The 24,160-nt window shown below is 41.6% G+C and overlaps 1 protein-coding gene across 2 annotated transcripts in view; it reads left to right on the top strand.

Moving 5' to 3' along the window:
• LOC143351486 (tyrosine-protein kinase Dnt) overlaps positions 1-24,160 on the top strand; it is a 113,632-nt gene that overhangs the window by 78,118 nt on the left and 11,354 nt on the right. For both annotated transcript variants that reach the window (XM_076783023.1, XM_076783022.1), the window contains 3 exons: positions 8,502-8,766; positions 14,928-15,102; positions 21,515-21,719. In XM_076783023.1, the coding sequence (XP_076639138.1) occupies positions 8,502-8,766; positions 14,928-15,102; positions 21,515-21,719 (645 nt within the window). The remainder of the gene's footprint in view (positions 1-8,501; positions 8,767-14,927; positions 15,103-21,514; positions 21,720-24,160) is intronic.

Genomic DNA, 24,160 nt, shown 5'->3' with positions numbered 1-24,160 from the left:
GGACACGGAGACTCCTGCTAGGACAATGCCAAAGGGAGGGCGAAAGTTTTCAGCCACACCAGACACGTGGATTTGAAACGGTCCAACGGGGCTGACGGTAAGGTTGACACTTTATTGCTATCGCGAATTGGATCTGCCGTGTCTCCGTGCCTGCGAGGGACTCGATAGTTCACAGACTGTCTCCAAGGGATCGTCGATTGCACCTCGATCGATGAATCTCATTTTTATTCTCGCATTTTAATAATTTAAACGACCCCCAAACTCGAACTGGAAACTTGTCACTTTAAACATTTCCCCTATGGTCCAATCTTCTCTGATTCTTTACAAAATTATTTTTCTTTTAATTCTGTATATTACTCTTTAGCTGGTTAATTTTATTCGCTACATTTTAAAGCATGGATACACGGTATCTGTGAAATTTTATATTCTCTAGATAAATTCGAGAGTTTAATTTTTTTATTACACACATACTAAAATTGTTTTTTAGCGAGGCATTCGCCACGCAGGTATTCTGTAAATTAACTATAAAAATCTGCGTCTCATTCTGCTTGAAGTGTAATTAGAATGAAAATAGTTTTGCATCGATTGCATAATGTTTCGACTTTTGCTTTTTCTTGTTATACAAAGTATTCTTTGAATTTTTTTTTTAAATGTCAATGGTATCAACGGGTACAAAAATTGAGTAAAATTATGTAGACAGACGGTAGGTGATTAATCTTAATCCGTCGAGCCGTGGCTTGACTGCAAGTGGCTTTGAGTATCAGGCGTCTGGCCATTGTCGTTTGGATCTCCTTCAGGCGTGCAATATATGCCCCTCGAAATAGCATTGGCGAGCGTTCTTTGAACGCCCTGTATAATTAGGTGGGGCCTGAGTAACCGTGGAATTGGGGTAACGATAAACAGAGGCCTAGAGATTGCACACGGATCCAGAGTCAAAAGGCGAGATTGAGGAAGAGGCGGCGGACGGGACAAGAGGGAGGGGGGGGGGGGGGGGGAAAGAGGAACAAAGGGAATACGTAGGAACGTGACCGGCCGCTTAGTCAAAGTGCATGCAGACAGAGGCAACCCGAGACCTCGCGTATAAACGTTTCCATCTCCTCCAGAGTCGAGCATATTGCGTTAACACCGGGGGTGCAAACAGCCCTTCTCCCATCTCTCTCGCCCTTCACGCGTTCTCTCCTTCTTGCTAGCCTTGTGTCGCGCTTGCATAAACCAGGAGGACTTCGCCAAGTACAGTCGAGCTAATAATTAAAGCCTCGAAAACCGCTCGTTAAATCGTGTCGCGCGCCACGGGTCGTCCAGGACATCTTTTTACTTTCGAAACCGTGATCGATTGGATTACGCTTGGAATTTAAGGGAGGAAACCACTACGACCGATGGAAAAAATCGAAATTTCTTAATGCTTGGGGGCTTTAAGAATGACCAAAATATTAAAGTAAAATTCGCAGAAGATTTAGTAGACGTAGACGATGTAATATGCGTTTCGCTTGGAACTAATTGGTTCTTAGGTACATTTATTTGAAACTTGTTTTATTATTTCTGCTGTAGTAAATATTTCATACGAGTGGGAAGTGTTTTGACAACTTGTGAATCAAGAGTATTTAGTCTGGATAAGTGGTGTGAATGAAATGTACCGATACACGATTAAACTGGTCTAACTGGTAATTTATTTAACTGTAATCCAATTTAACGATGGCTATTCGGGATTATTACAAATAATGAGGGTCCTCGATATTAAAATTGGACCACAGGCAGACGCATATCGACGCAAACAGACTTTCTAACAGTGGTTTCTATTGTGGCTATAATAATTAATATTTTCATACGAAATTTTTACAAGAAGTAGTTAAAGATATGTACTTTCGAAAACATTAAACGTTTATCAGAGAAAGTTTCACAGTTACGGTCAAAAAATTCTTGAAAATTGCCTTTATTTTCATGCTGCTGTGCTAGATTGTATTTTTTTAATTCGAAAATCGAAATCGATCTATGTTTAGAACATGATTCGCGTGTACTCGAGAGGGTTCCTCGTTTATGGCGTCGTCTTGGTCGTTACGTCGTCGTCGCGAACGGTTTTTCGGACGCACGCGAGCGTGCTTAAGCTGGCTGAAATATTTCAATAAAACATTTAGCCCTTAACGGTCTTATACGCAGACATAAACGGAAGGAACTGCAAAAGAGATCCTCCCTCTTCCCCTTTTACCCCCGTCCTCTCTCTGCTCGTTCCGCTTTTATCCCTCCCGGAGTCGGATAACATTTACGCACTGGTGGCATAATGCCACTTTCAACGATGCGATGAATTAATCAACTGCCTTTCTCTATTATCTAGCAGGGACTAAAAATGTCGAAAATCAAGAGAGAATTTTCAGCTAGATGACTCAGTTCGATTTTGTGAACTTATATAATTTTGGAGCAAGTCAAAACTAAAATTATAAAAATTATACAGGATCGAGGAATTTAAAACAGAACCTTCAATACTAAATTAATTCCTCTTCAACCCCTCGATGAAAATTCATGTAATCCTCTGTTAGTTCATTATCTTTTAAATGATTCGAAGAAAGGTTGATTTCCATTTACTGAATTTGGTAAAAATCAACATTAGGTAAAATAATTAAATTGGGATTGAGAGTCCACTTGAGGGTTAATGTATAAGTCTCGACGACGAGCGTATTGTCGGGCAAAGGGTTAATCAAGAGCCAAATAGGATACATCGAAGAAAATACTGCGAACAATTATAAATTCTCTTATTTCTTTCGTCCTTTCGGTCCACGGATCGAAAGAATCGGTTTCAAATCGAAATTCTCGCTTTGGGGTGCTGGGTACTTTGATGGCTACGCTCGACGTACCGGAGCAAAGTCCGATCTGTAAATTCCCGACGTTCTCCAACTCTCTCTCTCTCTCTCTCTCCGCGTAGTGTCTGTCAAAGACTTTCAATTTAATCTCCGTGCCGCGACGGGTAACTTCACGGGCCATCCGGACCAAGAATAAGGAGGGGGCGGAGAAAGAAGTCAAACCGAGAGCGTAAACGCGCAACTTTTTCTTCTCGAGAGTCAGACGCGATAGAGGAACAGTGGTATTCTGTAATTGCATCGGTAGACGGGAAACAACGAAACGCGGGGTCCTCTATTTCGCTCTTTTTCAGCGATCCAACGACGCTGTTTGCGAATCGATTCGTACGCGACGAATCGCGTTCCACTTTCTATCTTATTGAATGAATATTAATTCATTAATCCTTGATTAACAAACTGTTTCCATAAATTTAGTTGGCTATACTTTCTATTGGAACACGAAGAACAATCGTGCAAAATTTCATCCAGATCGGTAAAAAGTTGCAGGACTTACTAGGAAATCACAAACACTCAGATTTCAAATTTTTATACGGATCTATTACATCTCCAGACTTTTTCTCTGGAGGAACAATCGTGTTTTCCATATTTAGCGTTGAATTCTGGGTTTAGAACATCGAAAGAAATTGTTGCAAAAATAAAATGGCGTTCCCTTCAGATTTTTTAGACTTTTTACATTATTTCGATCCATTGTATCTGTACATTTGTGGATAGATAATTAAATACTTTTGTAACAACTATTTTATTCGTGTCTGAGCATTCGACAGGAATCTAATTTTATAACTTTCCTCGTACGGATTTATCGAGCCTCCGGGCATCGAAATGGTTTTCTCGTTTCCTTTTTCAGCCCCCGTATCGGATTCTGAAATATCAACATTTACGTGTCGTTATTTTCTGAAATTGAATACGCTCGATACTTTTATTTTATTCGAAGAGGACCAGAACCTATCGAAACTCGACTTTAAATAAACGTGTGATTTTTCCCCTGATGAACCACTGAAACTAAAATGAATATTCAACTTGAACAAACTTATATTTTTTGCAATATAAAATTGCAGCATCGGTCGATACAACCTGCATAAAGCATTATCCAGAGTAACAACATTATTCTTCGAAGAAAGGAATGAGTGTATCACGGTTCGATAGTTCCTCGTACGCGAAAACAAAAATGGTCGTTTCCGCTATTTTGGGCAATTTCACCCCCAATTAAATTAAGGTACGCGACTGTGCTCAGACGGCAGCAGGTTTGGAACAGATTATGCGTGTTCGACTGGAAACATTGAAACACAGCCCGTAAACCCACCCCCGACGATTAATCACCAAAACAGCAGTCATCTGTAACCGTTTTCTCCACACTTCATTCCGCGTTTATCGTCGCAGTTTTTGCATGGTTGCACCACTTTTCATCGCCCGAGCGCGTAAACGCAGCAATAGAAATCACCCAACGTGCTACGTTCGTCGGAATAGCCCAAAGGACACGAGCAATAACCGACAGCCTCGCATCCGGGGAAATTTATCAACGGTGGATGCAACAAAAAAAAAAAAAAAAACAAAATTAACACGAATGAACATGTCGCGATACTTTTGTTTTAAAACTAGTTTACTCGATCGTAGATTTACATCGATTGGTACACATATTTTCTATTCGAACCCATCAAATTGATAGCTTCCAGATAATAAAATTCTTTTTTAATGCTAATATTCTTCATTGCAAATTATACAGAGTATTCGGCCACCCCTGGGAAAAATTTTAATGGGGGATTCTAGAGGCCAAAATAAGACAAAAATCAAGAATACCAATTTGTTGATGAAGGCTTTGTTAAAAAGTTATTTACGTGTAAAGTTCCACGATAATTTTTCCCAGGGGTGGCCGAACGCCCTGTATAGAAATAGTCAACTTTCGATGATTTTTTGGTCTCCTTGCTCCATTACAATTGTATAAGTTGTAAGAGGTTTGTAGATATTTTTCCTTTAATATTTAAATACAGTGGTACATACGGAAAGCTAACTCGAACGTTTTTCCGCCATTGTGCAATGACAATGGCGAAGGATCGTCGCGACACGGTTTCGGAATAAATCGAGACGCCTGCACGCCTCAAAATGTACAGGCGTTTTCCTGGTGTTGTCGTAGATTCTACTACGTGGCTTCCTTCTCGTCGTCGACAACAATGCCGACCGGTGCACGGACTCTCGTCGAATGGAAGTTTGTTCTGCACACAATAGCGTATACACGAGCGAAGCCTCGCGTGGCTGGAAAGCGGTTCACGCGTTCGAGATGGCTGCTACGCGGAATCTGGGTGCACCGGGAGGATCGAAAACGGAATCAGACGTTCCGAAGGCAAACATTTTTACGCCATCGCGGTGAATCCGGAAGTGGATATTGAGAAAACGCTTACAGGCAATCCGGGACACTCGTTGTCGGGGGAATCGGACGAGTCGAAACTCTGACTCGACGAAAGTCTGCCGAGACATTTGCTAAATTAACCGGCTCTGCGTCTCGTTGGATAAGCGCGCACAATTGGCAAAGTAATTGAGGACTTTGGATCACTGGATGCAGAAATCAAGCGGACGAGAAACCGAGAAATGGGATTCCAAATACAGAAAGTGTATCCTATAGTAGAGAATAATAATGGAGAAATGTTTAATTTTACCGAGACAATTGGTCGTTGTCTATAAGATAATTGTGAAGATTTGGAAAATGCAGTGGAATGTATGAAAGTAAAAAATAATTCTTGCTGGAATGGATCTTCCATTATAAATGAATAATTATTAGGTCTGGGTTGGAAAAAAACTGTAAAGCTTTGGAAAATGCAGTTTATTAGTTCCGGTGGCCCGAGGATGCAGGAAATTGGAACGCTTGAACGTTTTTCGCGTTTATGAAAAATGTAAGAAAATAAAAAATAATGTTGGAACGAATCTTCCACTATTGTGAATAATTATTAGGTTTGGGGGGATGAATAAAATTCTCGTAGAATTAACAACCTCGTTTTTGGAATGGGATCTCTTTTCAGAGTACTTAAGTCAATTGCTAGATAGGGTGCTGAAAACAACTTACCACCCTTTAACGAGGATATAGAGGGAAGGGGTTGACGTCGTGTCATCGCTACCCTCGTAATAATTATAGACGCAAGGACGTCGGGGAAACCATTGAAACGATACAGAATCGAATAAGACTGTCTACACTTATGATCGACTTAATGCACATCGAAAATTAAAAAGTTGGAAATTTTCTAATCGAATCAATTGTAAATATCGTGAATTAATTTTATGCATTCTTTAAACTAATATTTATATAATATATACCAATATAATTATTTGAAAATATATGTAATCCTCCACCAGTTCACTATTTTTCAAATACTTTAAAAATTGATTTCCATTTACCAATTTGGTAAACATCAACATTAAGTAAAGCAATTCAGTTGAGATTGAGAGTCCACTTAAGGGTTAAATTCTCAAAAATCACTCATCAACCCTTATCAAGTGAATTGCAATGGAAATAACGATTTCCACCGACTATTCACTCATGTATTATTAATTTTTGCAAATATATTTAAATAGCTATCCTATAATTCTTCTTTATTGTCGGTTCCCTGAGACACTTTGAAACTCGTGGTGGTTTCACCCGGTTTCGAAGGAGCTGTCCGCGCGTATTACGGCGCAATGTATTAATTCAAAGCAGTGAAAAAAGGGCCGAGAAAAAAGAAAGAATCGGCAAAGTTTCAGCCGAACGAGCGCGATAGGCAGGTGTCACGCCATCTCGACCCCCCAACGCGACGATTACGACGATTACCGGTGGCTCTTGAGGGGTCTCAGAGGGGTGGGAATCGCCTCCGTTGACATTGCATCACGAAGCACTAACCACATTATTTATGCCACCTCGTAAAACTTGTGGCGTGCCTAAACACACTAGTCGTTGCCATCGCCCCGTTCCCTTTTCCCGGGGAAGGTTACACAGAACCGTAGGAAAGGGTGGTGGGCCTCTGTTTGTGAAATCCACCACCTGCAGATAGTGGAATTGCTTGTATCAGCGATGGTTGAAGGAGACTAAACGTTACGCGATCCTGGCACGAGGCCAGAGTTCGAGTTAGAATTTGCGAGACAGAAAAGGACGTTGAACGTGGCAGGATTAATATAAGGGTTGAAAATTTTCGCGGGACATCGTTTGATTTTCCACAGTTTGGATTTTCATTGCGCTGAGTATTATCGATCGCGCGGTTTGTTCGTCACGTACGTTAATTAGGGAAGATTATTAATTAAAACACCGTGAATAATAACGTTCGTTGATCCTCTGTAGCGCGAAATCTTTTTGCTTTGGATGAACAGTGGCGTTAACGAAGAAATAGCAGAGGGTGGAAAGAGTCGCGGGAACTTTTTCAATAGGTAACGTTGAAACGGAATTTTTTTAATAAAAGTTCTTGTTTAATAAGTTACGGATGAGGAACAGGCAAATAAAAGTTCCTGGATAACGTTTTTAAGAAACAAAAGCTCTCCCGTTGCAAGAACAGATATTTCTCTTGGCCGGTTGCAAAGAAGTTTTTAATAACTTTTTACATCCGTAATTTCTGTACTTCGAAAGTCCGAATAGGCGTCTCGAAGTTTTGATCGGGATTTTTTATCAACTTTAAAAATATAATTAAATTTGTATCTTTATTAACGATAATAAATATTAATAAACTCGACGGAGACATAAATGAAAAACCTGATACCGTTGGTAGTTTTAAAAATACGAATTACTAACTGCAACATACTAAAAACAGTTATATCAGTTTTCGTTTACGATTTTTATTATTGGAACACTTTGTACGTGCGCATTCGGTCTAAAATGTTGCATGCGTGTAATAATATGCAACTTGAGAGGGTTTCCGTAATGTTTTAATGCACGAGTCCGTGTCGAGATATTTTTATTACGTGCGTGAACGTTTGACGAATGCGAGCATACGATAGAGATAGCTATTACTGGGTGAAAATTGATATGGCTTTATCCATGGATGCTGATTATTCGAATATACCTGCTGTTAAATTATCAATGTACGTATTTAATTCCACCAGGTGTGTCGCGTATCGATTCTGATACTTGTATAACTTTCATAATTAGAAAGTTTCTTATTTTGTTTCATATATACATACATAAGAAGCGAATGCATTACTTTTACATATAAAATTGTTAAAACTGTATATTAAATTTCTGTACGTAAACGATGTTATTATAAGTGAGAAGGCTTGTATAGGAATTCAGATTTTTTACGAAATAGTTCGAAGATCCAACGTGAAATGTCGCATGTTTCTAATCATATTCTAGTCGAAAGGAGCCACGTTTAACTTTCCGTGTCGGTATGCCCAGAGGATTATGCTTTTCAAAGTATTTTTATTGCATGTTGGTTATCGGTCATCTCACGTGAATACTTTGCTTAATGCGAGTAAGAAATGCATAAAATGCTTCCTATCTGATACTTTACCTTTGCGAATCGTCGAACCTGCGTTTCTCTTTATTGGTGCATTCGATTATTATTATTATCTGTGCTTTAACTTAAGAATATACGCTGAATTCGTAAACGTATCGTTTAAAATATCTCTTCTGCGCCTGAAAAGTCAATAAAAAACATTCGATGGCTCCTGATAATTTATTTATTTATTTTTTTTATTTGTTTATAGTTATCGTACTCGATGGAGCTGGATTACGACGTGGTGGGTGTACCGGGTGGCGCCGGAATGATGGCACTGCTACCTCCCAAAGTGAACGTGTCAGCCAGAGGAGAAGTACCAGTCACGTTACAAGTCTTCAGGATCAGATTACCCTGCTCGGGTCTCGTGAGCGCCGAAATTCCTCTAGCTTTGAGGTTGAACGTCACTGCTCCGCCAGGAACCAGATACAACGACACCATTTTAGTTTTCAAGAGGAACAAAATTTGCTTCAGAGGTGAGCGAAGGAAACTTCATACTTTCCATTCTATCGTCTGATCCAAACATTCTGTTCACCTTTAGAAGGGGTAGTTGAAAGTTTCTTACAGTTTGTTAATTTTCAAAAATATAAGAAATACGTAAGATACGAATTATCATATTTGGAGGTTGAGACAACGCTCGTGAAGCTCCCAGTTCACTGATTCGATTATTGAAAATAAACGTGTTACCAAATACGGGTTTGTCTATAGCTGTAAAAGATTTTTAGAAAAATTGTATTTGAAAGCGAAATTATTATTTTCGGACCACCCCGTTAAATCCTGCAGGAAGATATCCAGGTGTTCCGACTCTCATGACTCCGGGGTCTGTGTCAATATCCACCGACGAGCAACGATAAAAAGAGCCATTTGCGCAGAATAATACCGCGGGGAATTGTTTTCCGCGATCGTTTGTACTTTTGCGTACGCATTAACGACGCGTCGCGAAAAATCCGCTCGCAAACAGCGCGTCGACGCGTTCTCCAACACACAAGTATTTCAACGTCGCGTCGATAATTACTTGGTTTACGTAATCGCGAATTTAATTAGCACGTTCGCCCGGGATCGTTGAATGCCTTCGTTACGGGGGCGCGACGCGATTTCGACGTATTCGCGATTAAAACAGAGAGAAGCGCTCGTCCCGCGTCCCTTTCGAGTTCTATGCGCGATTTATGGCCCTTTGTGCCGCCCGCCATCCGGCAACAGCATAATTTCCCGGGACAAAAATGTCCTCGATAATGTATTTGACTGGCCGTGGAAATCGAGTGATTAAAGTTCGGTCGGAACGATCGACCAACAAATTACGTTCGATTACATCGCTCGTCATAAAGTGGTTTTCGGTGGGAATTTTCGTCCTGCTGGTTTATTAATCCGCTCTAGGTAAAAGTAATGTCCTCCTATCGATGATTCGAATCCAATTACGTATTATAGCAGATCGCTGTTTGGATAATCCAATAACTCTGTCTCGTCGAGAAGTTTATTTCTGCGGAATTATCGATGGAAAATTCTCAATCCGTGGGAATCGAGCGCCAGCTGGATGGAAATTTTATTTACATGCTAATATTGTAGCGTGTACTCGTGTGTACCGTTTTCTTAAAAAATGTAACTTCCAAATTTGAGTTAAAAAAAAAAGATACTTTAGCATAAGAGAAAACAACTAGATATTTAACAGGATACAGTAGCAAGAATTAAATTTGCATCCCTTTAATTCGTAGCATTCCATAGTTTATTAAGTTTCAAAGTGGTTTAAAAAAACTATCTACTATACATATATGGAAAAAATCGAAGCTTTTGGAATATTTATCAAAACCGACACAGCTCGTTAATACAGCGAGGTTTCCGTCGTTTCGAAGCGTATAATTCCCGAAGACTGTCAAACGAAAACGCTCGTAAGTTCTTCCGTAAGTAGTTTGCTAAATTTTGCAAACTTTTGACACGTACAAGAAACGTTCAGACGAAGCTCATGAAACGTCAGGTTCACGGAGACACCGGGAGAGCTTTCGCGCGTATATCTTGGAACAAGTTTATTCGACGCGCGGAACTTTGACGATGCGTCTTCAATGGATGTTTCTCAGAATGAAAATTATCCGTGCAATTTTTTTACCTTGCAATTGTACGCTAAACTTGGACTGTTTTTGTTTAAATTAAAGTTAGCATGCCACGGAACGAGGAAAAAGTAGAGAGAATATTATCCGTGCAATCTTTAATCTTTCAATTATGCGCCAAATTAAAAAATTTTTTGTTTAATTGAAACTACTGCGATGTCATTTACGGTCGTTTCGAAAAAAACGCAATACGATACGACGTTCGGATACTCGGTCGAGGAAACATCCCCGTCCCATCCGGAAATCGACAAGAACATGGTGGTACGGTAGCAACGTTTCGCCCAGACAGGTGGATGGAGTTGAAGTTTGCTGTCGGCAGAGATTGTACGTGTTTACAGGCAGCCTGTAAGAGGAGGGTCAGCACGAACGAGTAAGAAAATAGATCGCGGAGAGGAAGGACCAGGGCGGCGTCGCTGAAGAGAAGGGAGTAAACGAGAAACAGTAAGAAGTAAGAAGTAAGAACTAAGAAGTAAGAAGTAGGAAGTAAGAAGTAAGAAGCAGGGAGTTGACAGACGCTGATCCGGATCCAGTTACCGGCACAGTCGACGTTACAACGAAAAGCAATCCGCCGAATAAAATTGAATCTCGTCGGGAGTCGGGTGTATTTAATGAAAGAGAAGAGAGGAAAAGATCTCACCGTCCGAGATCAAGAGGATCGACCGCATAGAAAAGTGGAGTAGAAGATGAGAGGGGAGCACGGTGGGGGTAGCGGGCGTAGAAAAGGGAGGAAAATAAGTAATCGTCTCCGAGGAAAGACCCCGTCGACGACGAGTACCAGCGTACGAAGGTCCTTTTTCGGCGGGATTTGCTTTCTTCTTGACCCGTTGCCGACTATCGTCCCCCGGCCACGGATTCTTCGGTCCTCGAGAGGTCCTGTAGAAATCCGAAATCGCCCCGGAGACCACTCGAAAATAATCGAATCCCGCGTCGGCTCCTCGAGTGCTCGTATTCCGCTCGTGCACGGTCCACGGCGGTCGACCGGGGGCAAATATTCGAGGGAAAAGTGGCGGATGAAAAGAGAAATATTAGCGCCCGTGCACGATTTGAATGCCGGGCATTGTTCGGTCTTCGCGTCCGGGGAATCACAGGAAATGCCAAAGAGGCCAGTCGACGTCCTGGATGCTCCCACGACCATTTTCCACCTTAATTTATTCAGATTTTTCCTCGGCGATAAAGCTGTTTGGATATATTATAGTCGTTGCCGAGCAAAAGCAACGACTTAAATGAATGACTCTGTTTTCTAAGTGTATTCGATGTGTACTATTTTATAAAAGATACTGTTCGTCCACGAGAAGTTGACTAGCGAGACAGCAGAAGACAGAGTACTACAATTGCTCCGCCTATTCCCTTTCACTTTCGACGTCTCGGCCAATAGCGACGCGCGATGGGAATCCAGGCACCAATTAGACCCGCATTCCTCTCACTAGCCAACTTCTCGCATACCCACAGTACTTCTCGACAATAACTTTTTTTAACGCCATGTAGAAAGTTTCAAACGATCCAATATAAAATTCTCCTACTAAATAATAATTATTAATCGCGTGGAATTGATAATATTTCCTCGACCTCGCGGGAAATGTCTCAATTTGTGCGTGCGGGGTTTTGATAAAATTTGTTTCGAAAGGGCAGAGCCCCGCCGCGACTCGTGCAATGCGGTTCGTGGAGGGTCATTCCATTAATCCCGGAGGGACTTAATTCTGGACCTCCGTAAATCTCGGTTAAGGTTTGTTTGATAGTGTCGGATAGCATCGCCTGCCGGGATTTAACCGAGATACACCCTCTTCTCTCTGGCCTTCAGCGTGGCTTCTCGACTTCGCGCTTGTTCTTAAACTCGCAAGTTCCCCGGGTCGGCCGCGTCGACGAAGTTTAATCGATCCTTTGGCCGTGCTCGAGTAACGCGAGCAAATTGATTCCTTTGTCCCGCCACGCCGTTAACCTTTCCCCGGGCGTTTATAATTAAAAATCAAGCACCGCGGTTTCATTACAAGCGCCCGAGCATCGGTTACACGGGGTTACATCCAGTTTTGTCGCGTCAATTTATGGCCGAGCACGCGACAAGGCTCGCTTACTTACGCCTGTCCAATGTTTAATTTTTTAAATCGAACAAAACCAGACAAAGAGACTGTTTTTTGTTTAAATTAATGCCAATACGTCATAGAACTTTAGAAGAATAGAATGAAAATTAAATTTTGTAATAGCGTAAACACACACTGCTCGCCAATATATTGCAATATTAATCCCGCAACGAACAGTAAGCACGGTTCTAAAGCTAGCAGAGCAGGGAAATGTATGTTGTAACACCTATTTAGCGGTTTGTTTAGGGTTCAACTCGAAACAGATTCGAGTAGGCAACCATATTCGTTCCTACTTAAGTAGAGAGACGATTAACGGATAAGCGAATCTATCAACAATTCGATCACACGCTAGAGGCACGGAAGAAGCGAAACAAAACAGAGCTTTATGGAAAAGTTTGGGGCCGGGAAGAGCCGGAAACTGAAGTTACTTAAAAACTTTGCTTCGGCGAGCATCGTGTACCGCGTAACGGGGAACATTTTAACAAGATGTCTCCCCGCGAACGAAGAAGCAAAGATTCCTCTGAGAAGTTTGGAACACCATCAAGGGCAGCTCGTACGATTTATTTAACTTCCCCCTCTCCCTCTCACCTTGTGTTCCTGGCCAGTATCTCATCGCGTTTTAGCAACTGCTTCCTGGTGTAACTACTTCGCGGACGTAGTAGACTTTTCCGTCTGGCTCGCGTTATTTATTCTGGCAGAGCCTTGAAAGGCCTGTTGCTTCGTTCAGAAACAGCCTGACAATGTCGTGGATCGAAGAAACGTGATTAAATATTGCTTCAACCTATTTCCGACTCTTTGGTAATATTCCATCAACCATTTTGAGAGTTTGGAGTAGTATCTCAACGAGAACGAAGAGACTGGAAACGTTCTTTATCCGGAGCACGGTTAAAAAAACTTGATTCGAAGAACAGAAATGTCTTCAAAGGTGTAATTTCAAAGGTAGAATGAAGTTTCTGTACAATCTATTAGGGCTCGTCATATTTTTCTTGCGGTCGGAAGAAAAAGGACGGGGTGGAATGGAGGGCACGAGTTCAAAGGCAGGAGGAAACGAACCAACGTAGCGTAAAGGGATTTCAATTTCCAATACGATCCGCGAAAAAAGAGGAGAACAGTTGTTCGAAGACGGAGTCTCGTCCACGAAGGAAACGCGATTGCAGGACACGAATCATCCAGCGTGTTTCGTTCGACGAAATTTGCATCGCGTCGTCGAACGGGGAATGCAAAAATTCCGCTGTTGTTTAGCGCGCAGCGTGCCGCGGACGCGAGGGAAGAATGGGCCAAAGAGTGATCTAGGGCGGAAAGCTCAAACGAACGTGAAAAGAAATCCGACTAGCTTCCAGGGGTGGCTGTGCATCGCGGAAGACCTCTCGGCGTTCGCGGTGGACCGAGCAGGCCAGAAGGTCTGATTCAAAGGGATTTCCTCTCTTCCAAGAATCCTCCGCCTTACTTTCCCCTCTGCCCACGCATTCTCAAGATTGGTCGATAGCGTATGCAATAATAGAAACGACGCGCAGTGGAACGAGCGTGAGAATCGTACAACTCCGTTGGAAGCGAGATAAAGTGACGATTTTTTGGTTAGAGCTAATCTATCGTAGAATGAGGGCAAAATGGAATGAAAATTATCCGTGCAATTTTTGATTTTGCAATTATGCACCGAATTAAAAACATTTCTTTCTTTAAATCGAAGCTACCTCGATACCATCTGTAGTCGTTTCACGAATTTCAGGTATTTCGAAATTATAAGAATTATCGATGGACTACGCTAGAATATTCTCAATTCTGTGTAATATTTTGCGATCGTTTTCTATATTTTGTGCGAGTGAATTAATGAAATTGACCAGTGGGCGTAAGTCGGTGCAACATTGGTAGTGCGATAAATTGTTGCGCCGGTGGCTGGTATAAACGACCGATGGATCAGCGTGTCAACGGTTTCTCGATGAAAATAGGCTGTCATGCGCGTTCGCGGCACCAGCGGGAAACGGTTCAATCGACAAAATGGATTGTCGATAGCTTAATGCGGCTGAAACACGCTTTGTGGATGTAATGCAATTATTTCACGGTGACGCAGAAGTCCGCTCATTAAATCGTGCACGAATCTATGTTAATCGTCGCATTTCTCTGTTATTACGCTGTCAGAGTCACGCTCGAACGCCAGAATTTTAACGATATACCTGCTGAACGTATTTACCTTTGTCCGTGCTACGGAACTTTGGCGGACGTTTGGTGCACGATATCCTGAATTTACGGAAATACATTTTTTATGGCACGGATTAAACTTTCGGGTGCAACATATGACAGATAATTCGTGATTTACGACGTTATACGTGCAATATTTCATATAACAGGCATTACGTTTTCAATCGTTATAACTTGATACTTTTAACTCATCGTTGCATTCGAAACTCACAATTAATTCGATGCTAATTGCTGCGTTTTAATAATTATAGTTCTTGTTATTTTCAGGAGTGGAAGCACCTCCGAGGAACGATTCGGTTCGTTTGGAGCCAGGACCTCTGGTAAACGGCGCTGGTGCGCTTTATGTCGCCGCGACGTGTGCGTGCGCCTTAATATTAGTCGTCGGAAGCGTCGTGAGCGCCTTGTATATTCGCAACAGCAAGGCTCGTATCCAGGAATCGCAGTAAGTGTAATTTTCCACGTATTACCAGAGAATTCTTGGTCATATTCAATTAATTCGCTATCCTTACCAACGACAAATAATTTTTACTTTTCAATTTTTACATCGTGCTCGAGTAGCAGTAAAAAAGTTTCATTTTCACGTACAGCGAAGCCTCGATTCTCTCCAGGAAATATCGTTCGAACTTTCCACCATGATGGAACGCTAGAGGAGAAATATAATTCTCATTTTTCACCGAAGAATATTCCGAGATTCGAACATTTTCTAAAAGAAGAACTCCCTCCCAGCGATCGTTCTTCGTCGTAATAAATATTTTCTCATAGTTAATCGACGTTTTACCATAAATCGTGCTCCCTGGAGGAAGGGAATCAAACTCGTCGAATGAATCTGATTTTTGACGGTGAAGCGTCGTTTTGGAACGTTTGTTGGTCGCTGGTTCGTAAGATTCGGCACGGCTGACGGGTTTTCACGTATCGTCAGGCGCGTTCTCATTTCCCGCGAGCAACCGGAGCGAAAAGTCGTCGAAACGCGTTGGCAACCGTCGTGAATTCCCCGTCAGAAACCCACAGGCCGGACCCGGTTTCACCGAAGGGAAGAGACAAAAGGGCGGAGGAAGATTTCTCTACACCCCCGCGGGGTATTCGCGAAGGGGGAGGGATAAGCTGGATAGGAACTCGTCCGCATGAAATATCCTTTCAATAAGCCCCGGTGATCCGTCGGTCGCTTGGCACGGCAGCCGACATTTTATTGCACGGCTACACGCCCCCGTTGAAGAGGACTCCTCCGGGATAGAACCTAAGAAGCAAGATCCGCTGGAAGGGAAACCACTATTCTCTCCTCCCTTATCCATCCCCTTTCTTCCTCCCTCGGCGAGACCAAGAACACTTGTCTTCTTTGCGGATGTACGCTCGAACCAGGTTAACTTTAACGCGCGAAATGCTTCCCCTATTTGTACCGATAAACCAAAATGATCGAGTACTTCCATAGACAACTATAGTTCATAATAAATCCCATTAAACCCTCCAACGTCTTGATCATCCAGACGATTCATTGTATTTCACTATTAACGTCCATGTTGTTTGGACGGAGAAAACAAATTTTCCTGCAGACTTATTTATTTTATCATTCCAGATTAGCGGTTACGATAATCACGTAGACGTTGCATATATACAAAGTAATTTACTCTACGCGAAAGCTTGGTATCTTCTTCATCGACGATCTTATCGTTACTTTATATTCAACAGTCCCTAGACTGCGGAAGTTTGTGCAGCGTATATACAAAATATTATAAACGAACTATGTTTAGGGTTTTGCATAAACTACAGTCTATTAATAACCTTTTATTATATTCCATGAGACTATTATATTTTCCTATATAAAATGAAATGAAAAATCGTGTTTATAACCCATGGCGGTCAGAAATTTTCAAAGATGGAATCTCGATTATTTCAGGGCGTAGAGAGCCTCGTTCGTGTGTTACGAGAGAATTTCAGTTTCTTCATCGAGCCCTTGCAACCCATTTTATGATGCATACATTATGAACTGCGTCTACTCGAGGAGATCTTGCCCAAAGAGATTCTGGTAAAATAAGATCCAAGACAAAGTTTCGAGAGGAGGAGGAAACTTTTACCTCCCCGGCCTTTTTTCTTCCCTTTATTCTACCTTTTCTCATCTTTATGCAGACTTGTCATACTCCCTTTGAATATATTAATTCGTCCGGGACTTCCGGAACGCAATTTTATGCACGATTTGCGCGGAAAAGATATAATTCGAGTCCGGTTTATTCTTGAGTTTTGTTTCCTACCCCGGTTGTAATTACTGCATTAAACCCCTTACTTAACGGATTATTCTTCGAAATGGAAATACGTGAATATTACGGTAATAATTTATGAATAACAAAACAGTTTGAAAGAACATCGAAGTAAAAAGTACGCCAAAAAATATTGGAGCGGAAAGGTACACAAAGCTAGAATAAATATTAATATTCGACAATTCTATATTCTCGTGTTTTTATAGTTTCAAAGACAATATCTATATTCAAATCTCACGGAGATCCTTCTGTTCGTCTAGGCAAAAATGAAACGATCAAAATAATCAAATACGAGAATTTAGAAATCGTGTTACCCAATCGTGAGCCACCGTTGGAAATAAGTATTATCCACGAGATATTGCACTCGGAGAACCTTATTCGATTAAAAGCCCTTATTAAGTCTAACTCTAATTAAGAGACACTCTGTCGCAATATTCGTATTAAAGCCAAAGTGTACGAGGGATCTACTTAACGACGAGCACAGAATCTCTTGATTCCCTGTGTACATTAATTACACGTTCCCTGGAGCCTGAGCTATTTCTGTTCATAACTATTCGAACGTTTAATAATTCTGAATCGATATAATTGTAAAAACGAAATCGAGATACGAGGATCCGTAACGTTCCGACATTCGAATCGTCTCTTGACGCAATTAAACCATTTAAATCCTCAAATTACCAGTGGGATCCATTTCTATCTTTCGTGTCTCTGGCTGATGCAGTTGGCGCATATAATCGCGTTACTGGAAAATTATTAAAAGAATTAATGTATTATTAAAAGCGTCATATGCATGTCTTATCCAGTATAGTATTATATTGGAGTCTATTACACGTGTACACAATTTTTCAAACTCGATTTCTTCGAAAACGAAACTTGGAATTTGACTTCTTTTTTCAGTAAGACTCACCCTTCTTGCCCAGTTGCGCCACAAATAATAAAACACCCTGTACATCATTAAATTCAGTAAAAATATACACCTTTATTCCCAAGAAAAAATTTAAAATACCACAGTAAGGAGATGAGGAGGTATAATTTTCGTAAATAAATAATATCTTCGAGAAAATTTTCCCCTTAATTTGCGAGTCTCCAGAAGCAACGTAAGGGGTTAGTTTTTACCTTAAAAGCTGAAATTCCCGTAATTAGATTTAGCGTAATCGCCGTTCAGATTGCATCAAAGTGGTCCGAATGATCGAAAATTTTAATATGTCGGTGCTATCGCGAGAAAGAATCTTTATGGCGTGGACATGGGTTGGTTGCAAGTGGCTCCCCGTCCCTCTGTTTTACGTTGGGGAAGCCACGGCACGGGCCAATTGTCTCTCAAGTGATATATTAGCTCTTTTGAGAGTCTCCAGCCTGATAACGCGCGGGAAAACGAGACTTCTGGATCCTTCTCTGGCCCTTGTTCGTTCCCTCCGGGGGCGAGACTGCAGATTTTACATCCGCTCGCTCGAGTAAACACACAGAGAACATCCTTGCACCCTCGTCCCTGTTGCCGCCTCGATCTCGAGGCACAAAGGACGGTTTTGGGGCTCGACGAGGATACGATGCTCTTTGCGGCCGAATGCTCCGTTCGCGAACTACGATCGAGACGTTTCCCCAAACTGGTTCCTGAATTTTCCATTCGCCATGTTTGCTTTTCTCGATCGTAAACGTGACACTGGTGCGATCGGTACGGAGGATTTTTCGAACAGAACCGAGGAAACTAAAGAGAAATTTGTAATTTACTACGTGTGATCTGTGACGATTCATTTCAAATGAAATAAAGAATCTTTTTACGTGAAATAATTCGTACCTGATGGCCGTCTGCAGGGGAATCGTTTCTGATATTAAAACGCGTGGAATGTTTGAAATTGTTGGCGCGATACGCGCGACTGTTTTGCTGGGCTTTTTGGCGGATCGCGTCGGGTAAATTTACATGCACAAAGCGGCCAATAAACCCGTCGAAATATCGGTACTCGCCATTCCTCGGCGCATTTTCGCGCGGTATTTCAGTTTTCTCGCCGTTTCTCGGCCTCCTCGAGCTCCTATCTCGCCGCTTTTCAGGGCCCTCTCCGCTCTAATATCGCACTGCAAAGGGAGAGAAGACCCTCTTTGAAAATTTTTACCCGCGGGGCTGAACGGTAATTTCACGCGCTACGAGGACCTTCGATGGAATCGATCAAACGGGATACCGTGGGCGGACGTTATTCGGGGTAACTTCCCGGTATGCGACTTCGAGAAAGAAAAGGGAGATTTTTCGAATTTATGCGAGAGTCTCGTCTGGCACCGGAAATGGATAAGTACGATCAGCCAGACGTCTACCCGAACGTGTGGAACTCCTATAATTCGGATATTCAACCGTACCATTTCTCTACGAGATCAGTCCATGGAACAACTATTTTTCACTTTTCAAACCTGCTAGGAATACGCGTCGAATATGCTACGAGCTAAATTTAACACGTAGATCGTGTCGATTTAATTTTTCTATCTAAAAATCTCCTTGCGATTCTTCTCAAAAATTTTTTAGAATTTTTACGAATAAGAATTTATTATATAATTCCACGCGCAAAAGTTAGTTGAAAATAACGCTTTAAGGTTCGAGAGAATTGATTTTGAAGATTTATTGGGTCCGCGTGCGATTGAATACGATTTGGCTGCCGCGTCTGACCAATTAGTTACTACTTCCACTTGCACGTCGGTCCATTTCTCGATATTTCTACTTGCATACTTTGCCTCTTCATTTATCCTGCATTGCAATTTTAATAGCCTTTCAAAAACGTTCATTCTCATCGTCAATAGATAATTATAATCTGTCAAACTATTATATATTAAATTTTTTATATCTTAGATCCTTCGAGCCAAGATTTTGAATTCCTCCAACGACCATATAGAGGGTGTTCGGTCACCCCTAGGAAAAATTTTAATGGAGGATTCTAGAGGCCAAAATAAGACGAAAATCAAGAATACTAATTTGTTGATGGAAGCTTCGTTAAAAAGTTATTAACGTTTAAATTTCCGCCCGTTCTGAATTTTTTTCTCGAAAATGCGCAAAATTTCGAAGGTATGTCTATTCACCAAAAATGATTGTAATTGACCCCCGCAACCGAAAATAATTTTTTCAGAACGATTTGAAATTTTTTAATTTAATTGTTAATATCTTTTTAACGAAGCGTCCATCAACAAATTGGTATTCTTGATGTTCGTCTTATTTTGGCCTCTAGAATTCCCCATTAAAATTTTTCCCAGGGGTGGCCGAACACCCTGTATAGTTTCCAATGTCTCATTCCCTGTTGAATATACATACAGAGTGATTTTAGAAACCGTACCAACCTTCCTTACAGAGTATTTCCAACCTTCTTCGTTTTGCTCAAAGCCTCGGACGTAATTCCTTCGAATAACACGTCGAGCGTTTTTCGTGGAAAACCGTTTCGTGGCTAATGCCACGGTCACGAGATGCAAAAATATTCATAATTTTCAAGTCCCCTTAAGCTTTAAAGACTCACTCGCGGCGCATACTTGATTTTCGGTTGAACAAGTTAAAATCACTCGCGAAATACTTTCGAGGGTTTCGTCGGACTTTTAACTGTCGCCGCGAATAAGACCGCGGAAGAAAGGGTAATCCTGGACGCGTTACCCAACTGTCCTCCAAAGAAGATGTAAATTTTCGCGGGAACGAAAAAATCCAGGACGCCTTTATAAAGGATAATTTCTCATCGAGAATTATGCGGCCGTGGACCGCAGTTTCGAGTAGTTTCTCAAATATGATTAACGGCCCCGGTCCTCCCCAGCGTTCTCTCGTACGCTTTTATTACACGGGAGAGTGCATTCGCTAGTTTTTGTTGAAAGCGCATAATGCTACACTGCAATCATTCCGCGCGATGTCGCGAACAAATGTCACTCTTCTACGGAAACGCAAACAACCAATTCTTAGGTATTCTTATACGAAGGATGTAATTATGGACCTTTCCTATGCCCACCTACACAGAATTTTAAGTTGAGTTATGCTTAAAAAATATTTTTCACTTTCCAAATCAGTGTGAAAATCGTTGAACTCGGCGAGAAACGAGATAGAGAGGCGATTTTCTGGTTAAATTAAAGCTAATGAATCGTAGAACGTGGAGAAAGTAGAAAGAATATTATCCGTGCAATTTTGAAATGGACTCCTATCTCCTTAGCCCTACAACTATTGGAGTGGTCACAATGATCCATTCATATTTTCTAATAGAAATTATACAAAATTCACTCGACTGGATTTTTGCAAATTTGATAAATATTTATTTCAAATTTCTATCGTTTTATACACCACAATTGTGGATAGCTCTAACGTTAAAAAAGGAAATCGTTTGTCGTATGAAAGTAACTATTAAATTAGAGTTAAATTAAACCATTGTGTCTCGCTATATCTCGAGCAACGTAGATTCTATAGTAACTGGTTGCTAAGAAAACAACGATGGACCGATAAGACGGAGGAACGCTGGCGTGGATGGCGTAACCAGCGAACGCGTACCTGTCGCTGGTTATTAGTCATGCTGTAGGGTCGGTGATGCAGCGCGTGTCGTGCATTACAGAAATAATTAACCCCCGTGTATAATCATTACGCGGCTACAGACTCGTCTGTCCTTTCAGGAAAACACTGCCCTGCTGCAGCTATTCAGCGGCAGACACCGGCGGCTTGGCCAGAAGTTCTGTTCTGGTTAGGGTCGACCCGCGGCCCGGAAGCGCGAATTCCGGAAGTTACGCGACCATTGCGGACCTGGAGCCACTGTACGCGAGGCCCTGCGGTTCCAGAGCGAGTTACTACGCTTCCAGCCATGTGACGCATCTTAGCCAGGTACGGTGGAAAATCATTTCACGCAAACTTCGCCAAGATATTGCCTCTAGTACCAGTAGTGAAACACCAAAGTCCAAACGTATATGCATATGGACGAAGAAAGTAAACAGTGTCTAATGAAAGTAGGCCTTAAAATCGATTCTCTCTATTAAAAATTAATTTTTAATATTCGTAAACGTTTAAATTCCCAAGTCTGACGAGAATCTGACAAGAACCTTAAAACTCCACCATATTAAACTCGTTTCTACCAACTTTACTATATCTTTCCTAGCTACATCCACCTATTAAAACATCATTCTTAAATTAAATTCCCAATAAATTACCCAACAAAGCCGCCTAAAAATTGTACAATTATAAACTTACAATTTTATATTCGCGCGGATACTCCATTTCAACCGCGAGAGTTTCAAGAACCGAAGTTATCGAACGAAACGGATCGTTCCAAGGAGTTAAAAAATAAAATCGTCGAGGATTTTTCAAAATGTCGCGACTGTTCACGATCTCGAGGGCAGTCAGCGAAACAAAGTCGAAGGCAGAGAACACTCGTCTTGCATACCGTGGAATCCGATTTCCTCCTCGTCGTTCGTTCTCTCCCCGGTTCCGTTCGTCGCAAACTTTCCACCCCCGTCTCTGTTTCGTTGTTCTTTTTTTCTCTTTCCTCCACACCCTGTCGCTTCGTGCGGTATTTCGTGCAAGACGGGAGGCGCGCTCAAAACTTTATCGAATTTGTGGCGGTGGGGGACGCTTTCCACCAACAACTTCCTCGCTCCCTCGCTCTCTCGCGACCCTTTCCAACCCTTCGGCTCTTTATTCAGCTATTCCGAGGACCTGCAACCTCCGAGGCGAACCTACGCTGTCCAGGAGAAACCAGTACACGTGTAACGCCTCCCTCTTGATCCTTTTTCCTTCTTGTTGCTTTCCTCGGCCACTCCTTCCTCTCTTCGAAAAACTTGCGACGTGGACCTTTCTAGTCGAGGAAACGTATGGTTCTTGGTTCTTGGTTCGTTGCGTGAGTAATAATAAAGGTCTGGGCTAACGTAAGGGAGCTCTATTTTTAACACTGGATCCTCGAATCGGCGTTTTTAATTCCATTTTTTGTTGGGAGTGTTTTGCTCCCTTCGTTGTTCATCGTCCAAGGATACTCAGAAAATTGTAAAAAATGTAGGAGCTATATAGTGACATGTATAGACTGTGTCGAAAAAGATTTTAAAATAAGTGAATTGATGGTTTAACGAATTTTTTAATATTGTAATAAGGATCTATGCAACCCCAATAATTATTTACGCCTCCAGTGAATATTAAATATTTTTTCAGCTGTCGTAATATTAATACTTGTATATCCGTGATCCGCTCGATTTACAATTTTCATCGATGGAGAGGAAACTGGCACGGAGAAACGAATATAGAGGGTCGTGCTTTACTTTTTTCCAACCTTTTACCCTCCTCGTGTTCTCCATTGAAGAACACGATCCCTCTATTCGCCTCTATCGTTGCTTTCGAGCGGAGCACGCCCCGGTCGGTTGATCTTTTCGCTCGCTCGGTATTCAAATTTCAATAGATCGTGCTAAATCGAATACTACCGGCGCAAAAATAATCGTACAACGGCACAATTCTCCCATTTAACCTTTCTAATTAAAATAAACGAAAAGAATGTATTGCGTTACGTGTTGTACAATTTCCAGTTAATATATCGAGTGCTTTGGTGGTCACCGGTGACCGACACTTTAAACTTACGTGTTGCTTAACACTGCTTTAATTGGGAATTCTGTAAAATAGCACACCATTGAATTATCGAATATTCCTATGTTTTACACTGTGATTTTAACAAATGTTGAATACATCCATAGACGTAAAAAACTAGCGTGGTAGTCAATTGTAAAACAGAAAGTAAAGACAATCTTGATATAAAAATATTCATAAATAGCCAGTTTCGTCCAGTCTGTCGCTCATAACTTTCTTCTCTTTAAACACTATATGTATAAAGAAATAAGTCGAATTAAAAATAATGGATGCATTCTTGAAATGAAAATACCAAGAGATAATAACGTCTTTTTTGAGGGGATGAGAAACACAAAGATCACGAAAACATCGAATAAATATGACCGTGTGGCTTCGTCGAACGAAGTGAAACCGGCCACAAGATGATCGTTTCACGTTAATTCCCCCGGGAAAAAAGAAATGGTGCGTGATATCACCTGAGCTCAAGGCATTCAAAGACGAAGTCATGGCAGGAAGGTTACACACGCGGTTACCTTCCTCCTTCTGGGTAACCCTCCGCAAAACCATAGAGGAAGAGGGAGGCTGAAAGGCGGAGAGAAGGAAGAGGGAAACTGGAAGTGAGTCCTGTGATTGTTTCGGCTTTGATCTTGGATCAATTTACCGGGTATACGCGTATGCTTGAACCCTTCGCGGCGTCGTCTGAAACGCCACCCTCGAGCCAG

The sequence above is a fragment of the Colletes latitarsis genome, chromosome 2 (genome assembly GCF_051014445.1).
Source record: "Colletes latitarsis isolate SP2378_abdomen chromosome 2, iyColLati1, whole genome shotgun sequence".
Classification (NCBI taxonomy): domain Eukaryota; kingdom Metazoa; phylum Arthropoda; class Insecta; order Hymenoptera; family Colletidae; genus Colletes; species Colletes latitarsis.
The sequence above is the reverse complement of the archived record's forward strand: the minus strand, read 5'-3'. Positions and strand labels throughout refer to the sequence as shown.